Source organism: Haematobia irritans, chromosome 3, assembly GCF_050003625.1.
Source record: "Haematobia irritans isolate KBUSLIRL chromosome 3, ASM5000362v1, whole genome shotgun sequence".
In the NCBI taxonomy this organism is placed as follows: domain Eukaryota; kingdom Metazoa; phylum Arthropoda; class Insecta; order Diptera; family Muscidae; genus Haematobia; species Haematobia irritans.
This window is the reverse complement of record NC_134399.1, coordinates 116,182,492-116,207,623: the sequence shown is the minus strand read 5'-3', so window position 1 is coordinate 116,207,623 and position 25,132 is coordinate 116,182,492. Positions and strand designations below refer to the sequence as shown.

Sequence of the window (25,132 nt, the reverse complement as noted above, 5' to 3'; positions counted from 1 at the left end):
AGTTCTTCTAAAGACACAACTTTAAAAGTACTTCCAAAGATGTCCCCCCACAAATGTTCTTTATGTTAACTATACATGAAGTTATTTAATTTTTTATAAATCGCTCTTTTGGATAATTTTAACTGTTTTAAATGTTTTAAAATTTTATTAGTTAGAAAAATTTGATAATTTTTTTTTTTTGGTGTATGCCCAATAATTATTTTTCTCTTTGTGTGGCAAAACTTTTTTTACAAATCACAAAAAGTTCAAAAGTTAAATGTATAAGCATTTTGTGCGAAATCACTTATATGCAAATAAAGCCAAACTGTAAAATGTCTGACTATTATTGGGATACTTTAAAAAGGGGTGCATTTGAAAGGCAATTGTATTTCTCCATTTCAAATATATTCATATTTATTTCCACTTATTTTCCCTCTACGAGATTTTGGCTTTCCATTGAGGTAGATTTAAACATACTCCCCATGCATCACTCTCAAAGGTAAAGGGTGATTCTTTTGAGGTTAGGATTTTCATGCATTAGTATTTGACAGATCACGTGGGATTTCAGACATGGTGTCAAAGAGAAAGATGCTCAGTATGCTTTGACATTTCATCATGAATAGACTTACTAACGAGCAACGCTTGCAAATCATTGAATTTTATTACCAAAATCAGTGCAGAAAATCCGCTTTTTTATCGACAAATTTTGTTCAGCGATGAGGCTCATTTCTGGTTGAATGGCTACGTAAATAAGCAAAATTGCCGCATTTGGAGTGAAGAGCAACCAGAAGCCGTTCAAGAACTGCCCATGCATCCCGAAAAATGCACTGTTTGGTGTGGTTTGTACGCTGGTGGAATCATTGGACCGTATTTTTTCAAAGATGCTGTTGGACGCAACGTTACGGTGAATGGCGATCGCTATCGTTCGATGCTAACAAACTTTTTGTTGCCAAAAATGGAAGAACTGAACTTGGTTGACATGTGGTTTCAACAAGATGGCGCTACATGCCACACAGCTCGCGATTCCATTTTGAGGGAAAACTTCGGAGAACAATTCATCTCAAGAAATGGACCGGTAAGTTGGCCACCAAGATCATGCGATTTGACGCCTTTAGACTATTTTTTGTGGGGCTACGTCAAGTCTAAAGTCTACAGAAATAAGCCAGCAACTATTCCAGCTTTGGAAGACAACATTTCCGAAGAAATTCGGGCTATTCCGGCCGAAATGCTCGAAAAAGTTGCCCAAAATTGGACTTTCCGAATGGACCACCTAAGACGCAGCCGCGGTCAACATTTAAATGAAATTATCTTCAAAAAGTAAATGTCATGGACCAATCTAACGTTTCAAATAAAGAGCCGATGAGATTTTGCAAATTTTATGCGTTTTTTTTTTTAAAAAGTTATCAAGCTCTTAACAAATCACCCTTTACAATGCTATTCTCACAAATATATATATATATGGCAAAGGCAAAAAGGCACATTCTTGTGTAGTCAACCAATTGGCATTTTCCTTTGGAAAGTTTTATAACAAACCTGTCATCAAGGCATTGACAAATTGTCATCATTTCGGATGGTGTAAATCATACTGAAGCGATATCTGGGTGTTTTTATATACAGACCTTTTTTTCCATGGAGGAACGTTTAAAGACAGTTTTTTATTCTAGTTTAGCAAAGGCACAGTGGAGCGGATATTTATATTAAAAAAACAAATTAATTTAAAATATTTGTCGACAAAATTTTCCATAGAAACAAAATTTTGACAAAATTTTCCATAGAAATAAAATTTTAACAAAATTTTCTATAAAAATAAAATTTTGACAAAATTTTCTATAGAAATAACATTTTTACAAAATTTTCTATATAAATAATATTTTGCCAAAATTTTCTATAGAAATAAAATTTTGACAAAATTTTCTATAGAAATAAAATTTTGACAAAATTTTCTATAGAAATAAAATTTTGAAAAATTTTTCCTTAGAAATAAAATTTTGACAAAATTTTCTATAGAAATAAAATTTTGAAAAAATCTTCCATAGAAATAAAATTTTGACAAAATTTTCTATAGAAATAAAATTTTGGCAAAATTTTCTATAGAGATGAAATTTTGAGAAAAATTTTCTATGGAAATAAAATTTTGAGAAAAATTTTTACAGAAATAAAATTTTGACAAATTTTCCTATAGAAATAAAATGTTGAAAAAATGTTCCATAGAAATAAAATTTTGACAAAATTTTATATAGAAATAAAATTTTGGCAAAATTTTTTATAGAAATACAATTTTGACAAAACTTTAAATAGACATAAAACTTAGACAAAATTTTTTATAGAAAAACGTTTTATGGCTTTTTTTTATTTCAGCTTAAAACCATGCATTGACTAAACTACAAGTGTAGATTAACCAACAGAAGAAAAGAAGACAAAATTGTCTATAAAATAACATTTCGACAAAATTTTTTATAGATATAAAATTTTGAAAATCGACAAAATTTTTTGTGGATATAAAATTTTGAAAAGATTTTACATTGAAATAAAATGTTGACAAAATTTTCTATAGAAATAAAATTTTGACAAAATTTTCTATAGAGATAAAATTTTGAAAACATGTTCTATAAAGGTACAATTTTGACAAAATTTTCTATAGAAACAAACTTTTTACAAAATTTTCCATAGAAATATAATTTTGAAAAAAAATTTTATATAAATATAATTTTGAAAAAATTTTCTATAGAACTAAAATATTGACAAAATTGTCTATAGTAATAAAAGTTTGACAAAATTTTCGATAGAAATAAAATTTTATTTCACTTTTGACAAAATTTTCAACAGAAATAAAATGTTTACAAAATTTTCTATAAAAATAAAATTTTGACAAATTTTTCTATAGAAATAAAATTTTGACAAATTTTTTTATAGAAACAGAATTTTTAGATAATTTTCTATAGAAATAAAATTTTTAAAAAATTTCTATAGAAATAAAATTTTGAGAAATTTTTCTACAGAAATAAAATTTTATATAGAAATAAAATTTTGGTAAAATTTTATATAGAAATAATATTTTGGTAAAATTTTATATAGAAATAAAATTTTGGTAAAATTTTCTATACAAATAAAATTTTTACAGAATTTTCTATAGAAATAAAATATGTACAAAATATTCTACAAAAATAAAATTTTCGATGCAAATAAAATTTTGAAACAATTTTCCATAGAAATAAAATTTTGACAAAATTATCCATAGAACTAAAATTTTCTATATAAAATTTTATTTCTACAGAAAATTTTACCAAAATTTTATTTCTATATAAAATTTTATTTCTGTAGAAAATTTTGTAAAAATTTTATTTATATAGAAAATTTTGTAAAAATTTTATTTATATAGAAAATTTTGTCAAGATTTTTTTTTATATAAATAAAATTTTAAGAAAATTTTCTACAGAAATAAAATTTTATATAGAAAATTTTATTTCTATGAAAAATTGTTTCAAAATTTTATTTCTATGGAAAATTGTTTCACAATTTTATTTCTATGGCAAATTTTATTTCTGTAGAAATTTCTTGAGAAACTTTTCCACAGAAAAAAAATTATATAGAAATAAAATGTTGGTAAAATTTTCTATAGAAATAAATTTTTTACAAAATATTCTACAGAAATAAAATTTTCCATAGAAATCAAATATTGAAAAAATTTCTATAGAAATTTTTACAAAATTTTCTATAGAAATAAAATTTTGGGAGCATTTTCTATAGAAATAAAATTTTGGAAATTTTACAAAATTTTCTATAGAAATAAAATTTTGACAAAAGTTTCTATAGAAATTAAATTGTGAAAAAATTTCCCATAAAAATAAAATGTTGACAAAATTTTCTATAGAAATAAAATTTTGAAAAAATCTTCCATAGAAATAAAATTTTGAAAAAATCTTCCATAGAAATAAAATTTTGACAAAATTTTCTATAGAAAACAAATTTTGGCAAAATTTTCTATAGAGATGAAATGTTGAAAAAATTTCGTATAGAAATAAAATTTTGAGAAAAATTTCTACAGAAATAAATTTTTTTCCCTATAGAAATAACATTTTTACAAAATTTTCTATAGAAATAAAATCTTTATAAAATATTCTACAGAAATAAAATTTTCCATAGAAATAAAATTTTGAAATAATTTTCCATAGAAATAAAATTTTGACAAAATTTTCCATAGAAATAAAATTGTCTATATAAACTATTTTTTCTATTAAATTATCAAATTGAAAATATATGTTTGTTTTAGGTTATTGAATTAAATAATCTTCCGCTTACATGTTAATTTTCAACAATATTTAACTTTTGTTTAATTCATATAAAAGTCTTTAACCTGTTTTTGCTTTTAATAATATGTATCTTAAATGACTTGGCTTATATTGTCAGCCAGAGTCTCATTTGTTGTAATATCTACTATGGTAAAATCTCATTAAATGAATTGTATTTAAAGATTAAACTAATAAAGAAGAATTTGAAAATGAATGAATGATATAAAATTTCCATAGAAATAAAATGTTGACAAAATTTTCTATAGAAATAAAATTTTGACAAATTTTTCTATAGAAATAAAATTTTGAAAAAATGTTCCATAGAAATAAACTTTTGACAAAATTTTATATAGAAATAAAATTTTGACAAAATTTTCTATAACTATACAATTTTGACAATACAATTTGAAATGTTGACAAAATTTTGTATAGAAATAAATCTCTTTTTTATAAAATTTTCAATAGAAATAAAATTTTGACAAAATTTTCTATAGAAATAAAATTTTGACAAAACTTTCTATAGACATAAAACTTAGACAAAATTTTCTATAGAAAAACGTTTTATAGTTTTTTTTTTTTTTTTTGTTTGATTTCAGCTGACTACACTACAAGTGTAGCTTAACCAACAGAGGAAAAGAAGACAAAATTGTCTATAAAATAACATTTCGACAAAATTTTTTATAGATATAAAATTTTCAAAAGATTTTACATAAAAAAAAAGTTGACAAAATTTTTTATAGAGATAAAATTTTGAAAAATTTTTCTATAAAGATACAATTTTGACAAAATTTTCTATAGAAACAAAATTTTCCATAGAAATATAATTTTGAAAAAAAATTTTATATAAATATAATTTTGAAAAAAATTTCTATAGAACTAAAATATTGACAAAATTGTCTATTGTAATAAAAGTTTGACAAATTATGCTATAGAAATAAAATTTTTACAAAATTTTCTATAGAAATAAAATTTTGAAAAAACTTTCCATAGAAATAAAATGTTGACTAAATTTTCCATAGAAATAAAATTTTTTCTATAGAAATAAAATTTTGACAAAATTTTCTATAGAAATAAAATTTTCGATAGAACTATATTGACAAAATTTTGTATAGAAATAAAAATTTGACAAAATTTTCCGTAGAAATAAAATTTGAAAAAAAAAATTTATATAAATATAATTTTGAAAAAAATTTCTATAGAACTAAAATATTGACAAAATTGTCTATTGTAATAAAAGTTTGACAAAATTTGCTATAGAAATTAAATTTTTACAAAATTTTCTATAGAAAAAAATTTTGAAAAAACTTTCCATAGAAATAAAATGTTGACTAAATTTTCCATAGAAATAAAATTTTTTCTATAGAAATAAAATTTTGACAAAATTTTCTATAGAAATAAAATTTTGACAAAATTTTTTATATAAATAAAATTTTCGATAGAACTATGTTGACAAAATTTTGTATAGAAATAAAAATTTGACAAAATTTTCTGTAGAAATAAAATTTTGAAAAAATGTTCCATAGAAATAAAATTTTGACAAAATATTCTATAGAAATAATATTTTGACAAAATTTTCTATAGAAATAAAATTTTTACAAAATTTTCTATAAAAATAAAATTTTGACAAAATTGTCCATAGAAATAAAATTTAGACAAAATTTTCCATAGAAATAAAATTTAGACAAAATTTTCCATAGAAATAAAATTTTGACAAAATTGTCTATAGAAGTAAAATATCGACAAAATATTCTATGGAAATAAAATTTTGATAAAATTTTCTATAGAAATAAAATTTTGACAAAAATTTCCATAGATATAAAATTTTGACAAAATTTTCCATAGAAATAAAATTTTGACAAAAGTTACTATAGAAATAAAATTTTGACAAAATATTCTATAGAAATAATATTTTGACAAAATTTTCTATAGAAATAAAATTTTTACAAAATTTTCTATAAAAATAAAATTTTGACAAAATTGTCCATAGAAATAAAATTTAGACAAAATTTTCCATAGAAATAAAATTTAGACAAAATTTTCCATAGAAATAAAATTTTGACAAAATTGTCTATAGAAGTAAAATATCGACAAAATATTCTATGGAAATAAAATTTTGATAAAATTTTCTATAGAAATAAAATTTTGACAAAAATTTCCATAGATATAAAATTTTGACAAAATTTTCCATAGAAATAAAATTTTGACAAAAGTTACTATAGAAATAAAATTTTGACAAGATTGTCTATAGAAATAAAATATCGACAAAATTTTCTATAGAAATAAAATTTTGACAAAATTTTCTATAGAAATAAAATTTTGATTTTTTTAAGTTTTGTAGAATTTTGGTAAATGTTTCTTTAAATTTTGGTAGAAGTTTTTTGGCACGAACGGCATCCGTGGTTGTCATAGGGCGAAAGACATATGTTTAAGCATCTGCAGCATTGATTTAGCATTAGTTCTTCAAGTGTGATGGTATTTCGGATTTCATTTAAAACAAAATAAGAAAAATCATAAAAAAAATCTATAGAAAAAAAAATTTCGACAAAATTTTCTATGGAAATAAAATTTCGACGAAATATTCTATGGAAATAAAATGTTGACAAAATTTTCTATAAAAATAAAATTTTGACAAAATTTTCTATAAAAATAAAATTTTGACAAAATTTTCTATAGAAATAAATTGTTGGCAAAATTTTCTATGGAAAAAAACTTAACAAAATTTTCTATAGAAATACAATTATAACAAAATTTTCAATGGAAATAAAATTTTGACAAAATTTTCTATAGAAATAAAATGTTGACAAAATTTTCTATAGAAATAAAATTTCTACAAAACTTTCTGTAGAAATAAAATTTTTAGAAAATTTTCTATAGAAGTAAAATTTTGACAAACGTTTCTATAGAAATAAAATTTTTAAAAAATTTTCCATAGAAAGAAAATCTTGAAAAAATTTTCTACAGAACTAAAATTTTATATAGAAATAAAATTTTGGTAAAATTTTCTATACAAATAAAATTTTGACAAAATTTTCTATACAAATAAAATTTTGACAAAATTTTCTATAGAAATAAAATTTGTACAAAATATTCTACAGAAATAAAATTTTCGATAGAAATAAAATTTTGAAACAATTTTCCATAGAAATAAAATGTTGACAAAATTTTCCATAGAAATAAAATTTTTTATATAAAACTTTATTTCTACAGAAAATTTTACCAACATTTTATTTCTATATAAAATTTTATTTCCGTGGAAAATTTTCTCAAAATTTTATTTCTATAGAAAATTTTATAAAAATTTTATTTATATAGACAATTTTGTCAAGATTTTATTTTCTATAAAAATAAAATTTTTAGAAAATTTTCTACAGATATAAAATTTTATATAGAAATAAAATTTTGGTAACATTTTCTGTAGAAATAAAATTTTATATAGAAAATGTTATTTCTATAGAAAATTTTGTCAAAATTTTATTTCTATGGAAAATTGTTTCACAATTTTATTTCTATGGCAAATTTTATTTCTGTAGAAATTTCTTGAGAAACTTTTCTACAGAAAAAAATTTATATAGAAATAAAATATTGGTAAAATTTTCTATAGAAATAAAATTTTTACAAAATATTCAACAGAAATAAAGTTTTCCATAGAAATAAAATTTTGACAAAATTTCCTATAAAAATTTTTACAAAATTTTCTATAAAAATAAAATTTTGGGAAAATTTTCTATAGAAATAAAATTTTGACAAAATTTACTATAGAAAAAAATTACCAAAATTTTCTATAGAAATAAAATTTTGACAAAATTTTCTATAGTAATAAAATTTTGGCACAAGTTTCTATAGAAATAAAATTTTGAAAAAATTTTCCATAGAAATAAAATTTTGGTAAAATTTTATATAGAAATAAAATTTGTATACAATTTTCTATAGAAATAAAATTTTGAAAAAATTTTCCATAGAAATAAAATTTTGACAAAATTTTCTATAGAAATAAAATTTTGACAAAATTTTCAATGGAAATAATATTTTGACAAAATTTTCTATAGAACTAACATTTTGACAAAATTTTCTGTAGAACTAACATCTTGACAAAATTTTCTATAGAAATAAAATGTTGACAAAATTTTCTATAGAAATAAAATTGTTGCAAAGTGTTCTACAGTACTAAAATTAAAGACATAACATTTTATTCTAGTTGGTAAAGGCTCAGTGGGGCAGATGTTTATATTAAAGTAAAAAATATACACAAATTAAGTTAAGTTATATAAAAAAGTTTTAAACATTAGGTTTGTTTCGGTAGTAACGGGGTTAATGAGGTTGTACACAATTCCCCCCACTGTGCCAAAGCTAAACCATTTGCTGCGGTTCAGAACAGAGTAGACGAATGTTGAAAAAAATACGGAACTCTTCAAGTCCCATCAGTATCGTCATTGAGTTTCAACAATTTAAGGTGCACAAGAACATCGAGTACAGATTATCAATGTCATCATTTCTTTTTTCCAAACATGGAAAAAGACTTTTTCGCAGAGAAAAAATTCTGTTCAGGTATTTTCAGTTTTTGTTGATGACAATTCTCTTCGAGAGTTCAATGGAGAACATCAATGGTTTCTTATCTATATAGAGTTTGCAGTTTATGGTTGATGGAATAGTTGTTTTTTTATCATCGTTGCCGGAATCTGCAATACCGGTAATAAACTTAATTTGTCATTATTTGATTGATTGTTATTGCATGCGTTGGACATATTTGGTCGTATGATTTGTAGCTCGTCAATTGTGTGAGAATTTTTTTTTTGTTTCATAAGAAAATATTGGAGCAACAATGTTTGGTTTTTAATTGTTGGCGTGATGGAATGATTAAGTGGTTGTGGCAATAAATTATCTATTGCTAAAAGACTTTTTTTTCCGAAGCAAAGAAAAAACAAGTATATACAGCAGTAAGTTCGGCCGGGCCGAACCTTAAATACCCACCACCATGAACCAAATATTAGGGTTTCCTTTGAAATTTCAGGAGGGCTTGAGGACCTGGGGACACTTCCCGAAGATAAATTTAAAGATTTCACCTATGAGGACTATATCAGATTCTGGATTTATAAGAACCATTTTTGTTTGAGTTTTAGAGGAATCATTAACATCTCTTGTAAGTGTGCAAGAAAATTATAAAATAACGTCTTGATTTGAAATCTCAAATCTGTAGAAGTAAAATCTGGAAATTTTACATTGAGTTTCAAGCAATTTTCATGATCAGTGCGCCTTCTACATCCTCAAGAAGTGAAGTCGGTCTATATGGAGGCATTACCAAATGGACCGATAGAAACTTAATCCGATACACGTTTTTGTGAGTCTAAAATACCAGAATATTTACAATTTCAGGCAAATCGGATAAAAACTACGGTTTCTACAAACCCAAGGAGTTAAATCGGGAGATCTTTCTTATGGGGGCTATACTAAAATATGGACCGATACTCACCGTTTTCGGCACACTTCTTTATGGCCCGAAAATACCTCTAGATTTCCAATTTCAGGCAAATTGGATAAAAACTTCAGATTCTAGAAGCCCAAGAAGTAAAATCGGGATATGGGTCTATATGGGGGTTATACCAAAACATGGACCGATACTCACCATTTGTGGCACACCTCTTTATAGTCCTAATATACCTATAAATTTCCAATTTCAGGCAAATTGTATATAAACTACGTATTCTAGAAGCCCAAGAAGTAAAATCGGGAAATCGGTCTATATGGGGGCTATACCAAAATATGGACCGATACTCACCATTTTCGGCACACCTCTTTATGGTCCTAAAATACCTCTAGATTTCTAATTTTGGACAAATTGGATAAAAATTACGATTTCTATAAGCCCAAGACCCCAAATCGGGAGGTCGTTTTATATGGGGACCATACCAAAACATGGGCCGATACTCACAATTTTTGGCACACGTATTTGTGGTCTTACAATACCTCTAGATTTCCAATTTCAGGTAAATTAAATAAAAACTGCGGTTTCTATAAGCCCAAGAAATAAAATCGGGAGATCGGTCTATATGGGGGCTATACCAAAATATGGACCGATACTCACAATTTTTGGCAGACGTATTTTTGGTCCTACAATACCTCTAGATTTCCAATTTCAGACAAATTGGATAAAAACTACGGTTTCTGTAAGCCCAAGACCCCAAATCGGGAGGTCGTTTTATATGGGGACCATACCAAAACATGGACCGATACTCACAATTTGTGGCACACGTATTTGTGGTCTTACAATACTTCTAGATTTCCAATTTCAGGTAAATTGAATAAAAACTGCGGTTTATATAAGCCCAAGAAGTAAAATCGGGAGATCGGTCTATATGGGGGCTATACCAAAATATGGACCGATACTCACAATTTTTGGCAGACGTATTTGCGGTCCTACAATACCTCTATATTTCCAATTTCAAGTAAATTGAATAAAAATTGCGGTTTCTATAAGCCCAAGAAGTAAAATCGAAAGATCGGTCTATATGGGGGCTATACCAAAACATGGACCGATACTCACCATTTTTGGCACACCTCTTTATGGTCATAAAATACTTCTAGATTTCAAATTTCAGGCAAATTGGATAAAAACTACGATTTCTATAAGCCCAAGACCCCAAATCGGGAGGTCGGTTTATATGGGGACTATATCAAAACCTGGACCGATGTAGCCCATCTTCGAACTTGACCTGCCTGCAGACAAAAGACGAGTTTGTGCAAAATTTCAGCACAATTGCTTCATTATTGAAGACTGTAGCGTGATTACAACAGACAGACAGACAGACAGACAGACAGACAGACAGACAGACAGACAGACGGACAGACGGACATCGTTATATCGTCTTAGAATTCCTCCCTGATCAAGAATATATATACTTTATATAGTCGGAAATCGATATTTCGATGTGTTACAAACGGAATGACAAACTTATTATACCCCCGTCACCATTCTATGGTGGTGGGTATAAAAACAAGTCCATTCAAATAAATAAGGTCATATTAGTGGGATAATTTAGACTCTTGTCAAATAATAAAAGGGGCCAGTGAAATCATATTAAAATCTAAAATAATACTAAGAAGCTTCTCAATTTATTTTCTAGTATCCCCAACAACATATTTTTATATTTATTTAAATAAAATTTATACAAATTTTTTTGTATTGCATTTTAGCCAAGATTAATGATAGACATTTTATTGGAAAATTCTGTCACAAGACTCGCATTATTTTTTTTTTATTTTGCTGAAAAAATAAGATTTATTATACCCTTCACTCCATTAGCATTCCAATGAATTAGTAAAAACTCGAGAAATATACAAATTATAAACAAATTGTGGTGTCTGGTTTATCTGTAAGAAATCATGGATTATTTTCACAAATCAAATAAAAGGGAGCCCAATTAACGCCACAAGACTTGCGTCCCTAAACATCTACGCAATGATATTCAAATAAACAAGAAATTAATATATCGCACATCTAACACAAAACCATTTGTTTTGCTAAGTCAGCAAAGACTTAAATATCGGAGCTCAAAATCAAATACGTTTAAAAAATTTATAAATATAACAATATTTAATACATATTATATACAATTTAAATTATTCCATTATTATTGTTATAACTTGTTTTTGTTGTTGTTGTTTTGTTTTTTTTTTTTTTTTTTTTTTTTTTTTGATACACGATAATATTTTGTGGGATACATTTGGTATCGAAAACAAAAAATTCCAAAAAAATGGTACATTGTTTTAATTTTTCTTTATGGATTAAAATAAACTGAAAATTTTTGAAGAGTTATAGTTATTTTTGTTATTGTTATTTTTGCGTTTAGATTGTGCAATACAGTTTTAGAGTCATTGGAAGAACATTGTTAGCAAATATTGGATCAAATCAATAACAATAATAGGATTGTGTGGGTTCGACCGAACACCAAAAAGGTTTTTCAGCGGTGGATTATGCTGGTGACATTTCTGATTATTTCAAAGCTTCTCTAAGTGGAGCCACCGTGGTGCAATGGTTAGCATGCCCGCCTGGCATACACATGGTCGTGGGTTCGATTCCTGCTTCGACCGAACACCAAAAAGTTTTTCAGCGGTGGATTATCCCACCTCAGTAATGCTGGTGACATTTCTGAGGGTTTCAAAGCTTCTCTAAGTGGTTTCACTGCAATGTGGAACGCCGTTCGGACTCGGCTATAAAAAGGAGGTCCCTTGTCATTGACCTTAACATGGCACCACTTAATCGGGCAGCACTCAGTGATAAGAGAGAAGTTCACCAATGTGGTATCACAATGGACTGAATAGTCTAAGTGAGCCTGATACATCGGGCTGCCACCTAACCTAACCTTCTCTAAGTGGCTTCACTACAATGTGGACTCGGCTATAAAAACGACGTCCCTAATCATTGAGCTTAACATGGAATCGTGAAGCACTCAGTGATAAGGGAGAAGTTCACCACTGTGGTATCACAATGGACTGAATAGTCTAAGTGAGTCTGATACATCAGCCTGCCACCTCCTCTAACCTAACCATATTATCCCAAAATAACTCCTTGTGGAGTGAAAATAAACGATTTCACTAGAATGTATGTAGGTCGGATGGTATTGAAAATGGGTCATATCGGTCCACTTTTACGTATAGCCCCCATATAAACCGACGCTCAGAATTGGCTTGCGGAGCCTCTTGAAGGAGCAAAATTCATCCGATCCGGTTGAAATTTGGTACATAGTGTTGGTATATGGTCTCTAACAACCATGCAAAAATTGGTCTATAATTATATATAGCCCCCATATAAACCGATCCCCAGATTTGGCTTGCGGAGCCTCGAAGAGAAGGAAATGTCATCCGATCCTGCTGAAATTTGGTACATAGTGTTAGTATATGGCCTCTAACAACCATGCAAAAATTGGTCCACATCGGTCCATAATTATATATAGCCCCCATATAAACCGATCCCCATATTTGGCTTGCGGAGCCTCAAAGAGAAGCAAATTTCATCCGATCCAGTTGAAATTTAGTACGTGGTCTCTAACAACCATGCTAAAATTGGTCCACATCGGTCCATAATTATATATAGCTCCCATATAAACCAATCCCCAGATTTGGCTTGCGGAGCCTCTAAGAGAAGCAAATTTCATCCGATCCGATTGATATTTGGAACATGGTGTTAGTATATGGCCGTTAACAACCATACCAAAATTGGTCCATATCGGTCTATAGTTATATAGCCGATCCCCAATCACACACAAAGATTGATCCATATCGGTTCATAATCATGGTTGCCACTCGAGCCAAAAATAATCTACCAAAATTTTATTTCTATAGAAAATTTTGTCAAAAATTTGATTTCAATAGAAAATTTGGTCAAATTTTTATTTCTATCGAAAATTTTGTCAAATTTTAATTTCTATAGAAAATTTTGTTAAAATTTTATTTTTAAAGAAAATTTTGTCAAAACTTTATTTCTATAGAAAATTTGGTCAAAATTTTATTTCTATAGAAAAATTTGTCAAAATTTTATTTCTATAAAAAATTTTGTTAAAATTTTATTTCTATGGAAAATTTGGTCAAAATTTTATTTCTATAGAAAATTTTGTCAAACTGAATTATATACGTATTTAATCGGTCTTTTTTAATTTAATATATACCACGTATGGACTTACTTACAATTTAGAGGACGGTGTTAGGAGGTTTTAAGATACCTTGCCATCGCCAAGCGTTACCGCAACTCAAGTAATTCGATTGTGGATGACAGTGTTTAGCAGAATTTTCTACGCAATCCATGGTGGAGGGTACATAAGCTTCGGCCTGGCTGAACAATATATAACTATAGACCGATATGGACCAATTTTGGCATGGTTGTTAGCGGCCATATACTAGCGCAATGTACCAAATTTCACCACGTACCAAATTTCAACGGGGTCGGATGAATTTTGCTCCTCCAATAGCTCCGGAGGTCAAATCTGGGGATCGGTTTAAATGGGGATTATATAATTATGGACCGATGTGAACCAATTTTTGCATGGTTGTTAGATATCATATACTTACACCATGTATAAAATTTCAGCCGGATCGGATGAAATTAGCTTCTTAGAGGCTCCTCAAGCCAAATCTAGGGATCGGTTTATATGGGGCTATAAATAATTATGGACCGATGTGAACCAATTTTTGCATGGTTGTTAGAGACCATATACATACACCATGTACCAAATTTCAGCCGGATCGGATGAAATTTACTTCTCTTAGAGGCTACGCAAACCAAATCGGGGGATCAATTTATATGGGAGCTATATATAATTATGGACCGATGTGAACCAATTTTTGCATGGTTGTTAGATACCATATACTAACACCATGTATTAAATTTCAGCCGGATCGGATGCAATTTGCTTCTCTTAGAGGCTACGCAAGCCAAATCTGGGGATCGGTTTGTATGGGGGCTATATATAATTATGGACCGATGTGGACCAATTTTTGCATGGTTGTTTGAGACCATATATCAACACCAGGTACCAAATTTCAACCGGATCGGATAAATTTTGCTCCTCCAAGAGGCTCCGCAAGCCAAATCTGAGCGTCGGTTTATATGGGGGCTATACGTAAGAGTGGACCGATATGGCCCATTTTCAATACCATTAATAACAACTACTTCTGCCAAGTTTCAAGTCGATAGCTTGTTTCGTTCGGAAGTTAGCGTGATTTCAACAGACGGACGGACATTCTCAGATCGACTCAGAATTTCACCACGACCCAGAATATATATACTTTAAGGGGTCTTGGAGCAAAATTTCGATGTGTTACAAATGAAATGACAAAGTTAGGATGGGGGGTATCCTATGGTGGAGGGTAGAACACACATCAATCATTCAAGAAAATATTTTCCTGATTCAATCACCAAATTAATTGTTCCAATTTATTGCTTAATTAAATTGGAAATATTTTGGTGATAGTTTCTTCTGTGTAAAAATGTTTTGTATCAAATAAATTTTTAATTGACTTTGGTTATCATTTCGGTGATTGAAGGCATTTCAATTAAAAATTAATAGAATTTTTTTAAACAGGTAAAAGTTCGTCATTCGTTTCTTAAGCGACTTTCGTTTTAATTTTTTACTTGATTAAGTTTTACAGTTTACAGGTTTTCTTCCCTTGAAGTTGTCTTAACTTGTAACTTTTCACAGCCAGTCCCCCAGTGTTAGTTCAATTTCATTTAATTAAATGCAATTTCATTCGCCTTAATTTAGAGTTATTTTTTAATTATACAATGCAATCTCTTGCAACTTTCATTAAGTTTTATTTAATTTAAATTAATTTATTTTAATGCAAACCCCAAATCTAAAATGTAATGTGATATTTTTCTTGGCTGGTCTTAATAATATGCTGACAACTTCTAATCAAGCCAAAATAAATATTTTCTCTTGTTTACTCCTCAAAATTTGTTAAACTTTATTGTTATTGATATCGCCCAATATTAGCGCTAAATAATATTTTGATCTGTGAACTCGTTTGTGATCCCTCAGCTCTGGCCAATAATATATGTGGCATTTATTTGCACCCCAGCTTAATTACAAACATTTTATGTTAATCTAAAAAATTATAAACCAAATAGTTAAACAATAAAAAAGAAGTAGGCACACATATTTGATCAATGATGGACTTAAGAAATCTCCATGTGATAATATGCAAATGAGTCAAGTAAATATTTATGGTTTTTAAAGTTAATGGATAGTTAACAAATTATAGCAATCGCTAATACAAATACCAATGATTTAGCTAATTTTTGTAGCAAATGTTAAGTTCGTTGGAAATATATGAATTAAATTTTGTATTGTAACGCTAAATAGGGCTTTAATAAAACACAGAAAAAATTATGGCACCTGGTGACAAAAATTTAGAAACGCTATTTGCTAATAACCGGATCGAATGGTACACATGTAATAAACAACATATTGAATATGCAAATATGTTAATTTAATTAGAATGGAAAGATTTGTGTAAAAATTACTTAATTTAAATAAGATTGATGGTTTATTTGATATATTGTTCTGTTCTTCACACGTTTCTGATCAGAAGATAAAAGTGTTAAACTTCGTAAAGGGAAATTTTTCAGTAATTTGGCAGTTCAATAAAATTAGAAAACGGTTTTTTTAAAACATGTTAGCTAAAACAAAACATTAAAAATTTTGACAAAATTTTCTATAGAAATAAAATGTTGTCAAAATTTTCTATAGAAATAAAATTTTAACACCATTTTCGAAAGAACAAAAATTTTGACAAAATTTTCTGTATAAAAAATTTGAACACCATTTTCGAAAGAAATAAAATTTTGACAAAATTTTCTATAGAAATAAAAGTTTGACAAAATTTTCTATAGGAATAAAATTTTGAATTTGATAGAAATAAAATTTTGACAAAACTTTCTATAGAAATAAAATTTTGACAAAATTTTCTATATAAATAAAATTTAGACAAAATTGTTTATAGAAATAAAATTGTGACTAAATTTTCAATAGAAATAAAATTTTAATTAAATTTTCTACGGAAATAGAATTTTTTATAGAATTTTTTGACAAAATTTTCGATAGAAATAAAATTTTGAAAAAAATTTTCATACAAATAAAATGTTTACAAAATTTTCTATGGAAATAAAATTTTGTCAAAATTTTTGATGAAAATAAAATTTTGGCAACATTTTTTATGGAAATAAAATTTTGACAAAATTTTCTATAGAAATAAAATTTTTACAAAATTTTATATAGAAATAGAATTTTTGCAAAATTTTCTATAGAAATACAATTTTGACAAAATTTTCTATAGAAATAAAATTTTTACTAAATTTTCTATAGAAATAAAATATTTAGTAAATTTTCTAAGAAGTAAAATTTCGACAAAATTTTCCATAGAAATAAAATTTTGACAAAATCTTCTATAGAAATGAAAAATTGACAAACATTTCTATGGAAATAAAAATTTGACAAAATTTTGTCAAAATTTTATTTCTACGACAATTTTGTCCAAATTTTATTAGCCACAATGTTTTCTATAGAAATAAAATTTTGACGAAATTTTCTAGAGAAATAACATTTCATGAAAATTTCTATAGAAATAAAATTTTGACAAAATTTTAGATTTTTTACTGTTTGATAGATTAGTATAATTCTTGATGTTTTGGTAGATTATGTAAATTATTCCTCTCCAAATAAGAGGTACCCAACAAAATTTTCTATGGAAACAAAAAATTGAGAAAAATTTCTATAAACATTTTGTCAAAATTTTATTTCTATAGAAACTTTTGTCAAATTTTTATTTCCATAGAAGATTTTGTCTAATTTTTATTTCCATAGAAATTTTTGTCAATTTTTTATTTCTATAGATTTTCTAAAAATTTTATTTCTATAGAAAAATCAGTCGAAATTTTACTTCTATAGAAAATTTTGTCAAAATTTTATTTCTATAGAAATAAATGATTGACAAAAATTTCTACGGAAATAAAAAAATTGAAAAAATTTTCTAAAGAAATAACAATTTGACAAAAAAATAAAATTTTGACAAAATTTCCATAGCAATTTTTATTAATTTTTTTATTTTGACTTTTGTCAAAATTTTATTTCTATAAAAAGTTTTGTCAAGATTTCATTTCTACAGACAATTTTGTCAAAATTTTCTATAAAAATAAAATTTTGACAAATTTTCTATAGAAATAACATTTTGAGAAAATATCTATAGCAATAAAATTTTGACAAAATGGTAGATTTTTTACTGTTTGATAGATTAGTACAATTTTTTATGTTTTGGTAGATTATACAAATTATACCTCTCCAACTAAGGTACTAAAAAGTTTTCTATAGAAATAAAATTTTTACAAAATTTTCTATAGAAATAAAATGTTGACAAAATTTTCTGTAGAAATAAAATTTTGATAAAATTTTCTATAGAAATAAAATGTTGACAAAATGTTTTATAGAATTACAATTTGACAAAATTTTCTATAGAAATAAAATTTTGACAACATTTTCTAAAAAATGTAAAATTTTTACAAAATTTTCTATAGAACTAAAATGTTGACAAAAAAATTTCTATAGAAACAGAATTTTCACAAAATTTTCTATAAAAATAGAATTTTGACAAAATTGTTTGAAGAAATAAAATGTTGACAAAATTGTTTATAGAAATAAAATTTTGACACAGTTTTCTATAGAAATATAATTTTTGCAAAATTTTCTATAGAAATAAAAAATTGACAAAAATTTCCATGCAAATAATAATTTCACAAAAATTTCTACGGAAATAAAAAATAGACAAAATTTTCTATGGACATAAAAATTTGACAAAATGTTCTATAGAAATAAAATGTTGACAAAATTTCTATGTAAAATTTTGTCAAATTGTTATTTCCATTGAAAATTGTATTTAATTTTTATTTCCATAGAAATTTTTGTCAATTCCTTATTTCTATAGAAGATTTTGTCAAAATTTTATATCTATAGAAAATTTTGTCGAAATTTTACTTCTATAGAAAATTTAGTCAAAAATTTATTTCTATAAAAATTTTTGGCAAAATTTCATTTCTATAAACAATTTTGCCAAATATCTTTTGGAAACATGTAGAAATAACAATTTGAGAAAATTTCTATAGAAATAAAATTTTGACAAAATGGTAGATTTTTTACTGTTTGATAGATTAGTAGAATTCTTAATTTTTTGGTAGATTATGCAAATTATTCCTCTCCAACTAAGAGGCACCTATAGAAATGAAATGTTGACATAATTTTCTATAGAAATAAAAGTTTGTCATAATTTTCTATAGAAATAAAATTTTGACAAAATTTTCTGCAAAAATAAAATTTGGACACAATTTTCTATAGAAATAAAATTATGACAAAATTTTCTATAGAAGTAAAATTTTCCCAACATTTTCTATAGAAATAAAATTTTGGAAAAATTTTCTATAGAAATAAAATTTTGTAAAATTTTTCTATATAAATAAATTTTTGACAAAATTTTCTAAAAAATTTAAAATTTTGACAAAATTTTCTATAGAAATAAAATTTTGAAAAATTTTCTATAGAAATAAAATTTTGACAAAATTTTCTATAGAAATAAAATTTTGACAAAAAGTTCTATAGAAATAAAATTTTAACGAAAAAAATTAAATTTTGAAAAAATTTCTATAGAAATACAATTTTGTCATAATTTTCTATAGAAATAAAATTTTGTCAAACTTTTCTATAGAAATAAAATTTTGACAAAATCTTCCATAGAAATAAATTTTTGACAAAATTTTCTGTATAAATAAAATTTTAACACCATTTTCGGAAGAAATAAAATTTTGACAATATTTTCTATTGAAATAAAATTTTGACGAAATTTTCTATAGAAATAAAATTTTGACAAAATTCTCTATAGATATAAATTTTTTGACAAAATTTTCGATAGAAATAAGATGTTGACAAAATTTTCCATAGAAATTAAAATTTGACAACATTTTTTATAGAAATAAAATTTTGACAAAATTTTCTATAGAAATAAAATTTTGACAAAATTTTCTATGGAAATAGAATTTTCGCAAAATTTTTTATAGAATTTTTTGAAAAAATTTTCGATAGAAATAAAATTTTAACAAAATTTTCTATAGGAATAAAATTTCGACAAAATTTTCTATAGAAATAAAATTTTATCATAATTTTCTATAGAAATAATTTTTTGTCAAATTTTTCTATAGAAATAAATTTTTGACAAAATTTTCTATGAAACTAAAATTTTGACAAAATTTTCTATAGAAATAAAATTTTGCCATAATTTTCTATAGAAATAGACTTATGAATAAATTTTCTGTAGAAGTAAAATTTTCGCAACATTTTCTATAGAAATAAAATTTTGTCTAATTTTTCTATAGAAATAAATTTTTGACAAAATTTTCTATGAAACTAAAATTTTAACAAAATTATCTAGAAAATTTAAAATTTTGACAAAATTGTCTATGGAACTAAAATTTTGACAAAAAATTTCTATAGAAATAAAATTTTGACAAAAAATTTTCATAGAAATAAAATTTTGACAAAAAATTTCTATAGAAAAAAATTGTGGGAAAATGTTCTATAAAAATAAAAATAAAAATTTGACCAAAATTTTCCAGATACTTTGACTTAAAAACAGTTTGCCGAAATCGCTGAAACCTTCAACCAAAAAGAAAACAACTTTAAACAAAATTTAAAAAAATCACATTATAAATTCTAGTACAGAACTTGTATGGCTTATAATTAGAGGGGAATTAATCAGATCTTAAAATTCCTTGAGGCTATAAAAATATTTATAAATCAAATACCATCATTTGTATTTAATTTTTCACTTTAATTAAATTACTTCGATTGATCGATTCATCCACATTCCAAACAAAAACTAATTTATTATCTTTCCTCTTATTTATTTGTCTTTTTTTTTTTTAGTTTGCAATTGCAACAATCATGCCCGCCAATGTCGCTTCAATATGGAACTTTTCAAATTATCAGGGCGTGTGTCAGGAGGCGTCTGCCAGAATTGCCGTCATTCAACAACGGGCCGACATTGTCATTATTGCAAAGAGGGCTTCTATCGTGATCCCACAAAGCCATTAAATCATCGACGAGTATGCAAACGTGAGTAAACCAAAAAAAAATTATATCAATATTTGTTCAATGTTCCACAGCAAAAAAGCCAAAAAAAAACACAAAACAACTATACCAATATAATTAATCGCCAAGACGAAGAAATTAGTAATTATGTGTAATAAAAAAAATTAAAATAATGTCTTAAATAAATAAACAGAAAAAAAATCCACAGTCAATATGTTACCCTTATGGCCATGGTGTTGGAGAAAGATAAATAAATACAATCAACACTTGACCGAGATTAAAAACCAAATATACAGAGAATATACACTGGGGGAAAAAACAACCAATTAAACATTTTAACTCCAATATAATGTAAATTTATTTACATGCCTGTTTTTCCAAGTGTATGCATTTGTATATGTCTCCAAATGAGGCTAAGCGTTTAATTTCATCAACTACTTGAAACACTCGAAAAAATAATGTCTGTCCATTATGTCTGTCTGTATGGCAATTTGTGGGGATAATTGAAGGTCTTTTAAAGGAAATATCAATTAGATCATTAGCAAACAATTGGAATATTTTGCCTCCTCCTCCTGGATAATGAAAAATCATCCGTTTTTCCTTCCTAACACTGACCTCCAGCTGTGTATTGGCGTTAGCTGAAATTCGGCAGACCAATTTTTACATTTAAATTTAGAAAATTACTTGATTAATTACCAATAATTAGATTGTCGAAAAATCTTTTCTCGACAAATTAATGCAACCTAATTTGTTGAGACTTTTTTGTTTTCTTTTGGTTATCATTGAACTCAAAATTGTGGCAATTAATTTTGTTGGGTAATTTCTTTGGTATGCCCACTGGAGCCACTTGAGGTTAGAGTTTTTTGTTTCTTTCTTCCTTTGATTTTATTTTGTTAATGTGCTCATTATATTTTGTTTGGTTTTTGTATTTCCTTCGTTCGCTGCTTCTAAGAATAATGAGAATTTAATAAATGAAAAAAAAAACAAAAAGGAGAATTTATTATTTTTAATTTCCAAATTTTGCATGGATTGAGGTAAAGTTTGGTAAACATGGGTTGGCCATTATTTTTACGAAAATAAACAAAAGAAAATGTTCAATGTAATTACATTTATAATAGGAATTATAGAGATAAAGATGTAGTATGGAAATTGGGGAAGTAAAAAGACCTAAACACAGAAAAAAAAATTTCAGGAAATTTCAGACAAAAAAAAATCCCCTTTGTTAGAAAGTATTTTCTTTAAGAGAAAATAAAGAAAGCAAAGCAATTCGAATGAACCTTTTTAAGGGGAAAATAAGCTATGTTTGTGTAAACTTTCGTTCTTCATAACAGTTGTTTTAATATAATTTGATTAAATTTATAGATAATTAAATTAAATTAAATTTGATTTAATTTAATTTATATTTTTATTAATTTTTCAATTAATTTAAAATAAATTGAATTAAAATAAATCCGAAATGAAAATTTAATTATTTTAAATTGTTTATATTTTAAAAATATAAATATTTTGTATTTTCTTGTCAATTTAAAATTAATTTATTAAATTAAATTATATATTAACTTTGTCATTCCGTTTGTAACACATCGAAATATTGCTCTAAGATCCCATAAAGTATATATATTCTGGGTCGTGATGAAATTCTGAGTCGATCTAAGCATGTCCGTCCGTCCGTCTGTATATGGTCTCTAACAACCATGCAAAAATTGGTCCATATCGGTCCATAATTATATATAGCCCACATATAAACCGATCCCCATATTTGGCTTCCGTAGCCTCTAAGAGAAGCAAATTTCACACGATCCGGCTGAAATTTAGTACGTGGTGTTAGTATATGGTATCTAACAGCCATGCAAATATTGGTCCATATCGGTCCATAATTATATATAGCCCCCATATAAACCGATCCCCGATTTGACCTCCGGAGCCTCTTGCAGGAGCAAAATTCATCCGATCCGGTTGAAATTTGGTAAGTGGTGTTAGTATATGGTCTCTAACAACCATGCAAAACTTGGTCCATATCGGTCCATAATTATATATAGACCCCATATAAACCGATCCCCAGATTTGTCCTCCGGAACCTCTTGGAGGAGCAAAATTCATACGATCCGGTTGAAATTTGGTACGTGGTGTTAGTATATGGTCGCTAATAACATTGCCAAAATTGGTCCATATCGGTTCATAATTATATATAGCCCCCATATAAACCGTTTCCAAGATTTGAACTCCGGAACCTCTTGGAGGAGCAAAATTCATCCGATCCGGTTGAAATTTGGAACGTGGTGTTAGTATATGGTCTCTAACAAACACGCAAGAAGTGGTCCATATCGGTCCATAATTATATATAGACCCATATAAACCGTTCCCCAGATTTGTCCTCCGGAACCTCTTGGAGGAGCAAAATTCATCCGATCCGGTTGAAATTTGGTACGTGGTGTTAGTATATGGCCGCTAATAACCATGCCAAAATTGGTCCATATCGGTCCATAATTATATATAGCCCCCATATAAACCGTTTCCAAGATTTGATCTCCGGAACCTCTTATAGGAGCAAAATTCATCCGATCCGGTTGAAATTTGGAACGTGGTGTTAGTATATGGTCGCTAACAACAATGCCAAAATTGGTCCATATCGGTTCATAATTATATATAGACCCATATAAACCGATCACCAGATTTGTCCTCCGGAACCTCTTGGAGGAGCACAATTTATCCGATCCGGTAGAAACTTGGAACGTGATGTTAGTATGTGGTCTCTAAAAAACACGCAAGAAGTGGTCCATATCGGTCCATAATTATATATAGACCCATATAAACCGATCCCCAGATTTGTCCTCCGGAACCTCTTGGAGGAGCAAAATTCATCCGATCCGGTTGAAATTTGGTACGTATATGGTTAATATATGGCCGCTAATAACCATGCCAAAATTGGTCCATATCGGTCCATAAATATATATAGCCCCCATATAAACCGTTTCCCAGATTTGATCTCCGGAGCCTCTTGGAGGGGCAAAATTCATCCGATCCGGTTGAAATTTGGAACGTGGTGTTAGTATATGGCCGCTTATAACCATGCCAAAATTGGTCCATATCGGTCTATAGTTATATATAGCCGATCCCCAATCACATAAAAATTGGTCCATATCAATTCATAATCATGGTTGACACTCGACCCAAAAATAATCTATCAAAATTTTATTTCTGTAGAAAATTTTGTCACAATTTTATTTCTTTAGAAAATTTTGTCACAATTTTATTTCTATGGAAAATTTTATTACAATTTTATTTCTATAGAAAATTTTGCCAAAATTTTATTTCTATAGAAAATTTTGTCAAAATTTTATTTCTATAGAAAATTTTGTCAAAATTTTATTTCTATAGAAAATTTTGTCAAAATTTTATTTCCATAGAAAATTTTGTCAACATTTTCTCTCTATAGAAAATTTTGTCAAACTTTTATTTCTATCAAAAAATTTTGTCAAATTTTATTTCTATCGAAAAATTTTGTCAAAATTTTCTCTCTATAGAAAATTTTGTCCAAATTTTACTTCTATAGAAAACGCTGTCAAGATTTTTTTTTGCAAAATTATATTTCTATAGAATTTTTTTCAACATTTTATTTCTATAGAAAATTTTGTCAAACCGAATTATATATGTATTTAATCGGTCTTTTTAATTTAAAATATACCACGTATGGACTTACGAGTACTTACAATTAAGAAGACGGTGTTAGGAGGTTTTAAGATACCTTGCCATGGGCAAGCGTTACCGCAACCCAAGTAATTCGATTGTGGATGACAGTCTTTAGAAGAAGTTTCTACGCAATCCATGGTGGAGGGTACATAAGCTTCGGCCTGGCCGAACTTACGGCCGTATATACTTGTTTTAATTGAAATGTCTTCAATTACAGAAATGATAGCACCAACTAAAAAATTAATTAAAAGTCAATTACAAAATTAATTGATCCAATTAAAAAATTAATCGATACTATTAATTGTTGTGATTGGTTTGTGTTTCAATTAAAAAAAATTTGTATAATCGATTAAATTTTTAATTGAATATTTTTTAAACTCAATTATAACTTTAATTGAAAAAATTTTGTGAATTTTTTTCTGTGTATGTTATATAAACCTAATTATTTTTTATTATAAAAAAATAAATGCAAAATTATTTGAATTAAATATAAAATTTATGTTGCAGCATAGCCATATTAACAAATATTTTTGTTTGTGTTTTTCAAATTTAAAT

The 25,132-nt window shown here is 26.5% G+C and overlaps 1 protein-coding gene across 2 annotated transcripts in view; it reads left to right on the top strand.

Moving 5' to 3' along the window:
- NetA (Netrin-A) overlaps positions 1-25,132 on the top strand; it is a 426,376-nt gene that overhangs the window by 288,041 nt on the left and 113,203 nt on the right. For both annotated transcript variants that reach the window (XM_075300108.1, XM_075300109.1), the window contains exon 2: positions 20,723-20,911. In XM_075300108.1, coding sequence (XP_075156223.1) covers positions 20,723-20,911 — 189 coding nt within the window. The remainder of the gene's footprint in view (positions 1-20,722; positions 20,912-25,132) is intronic.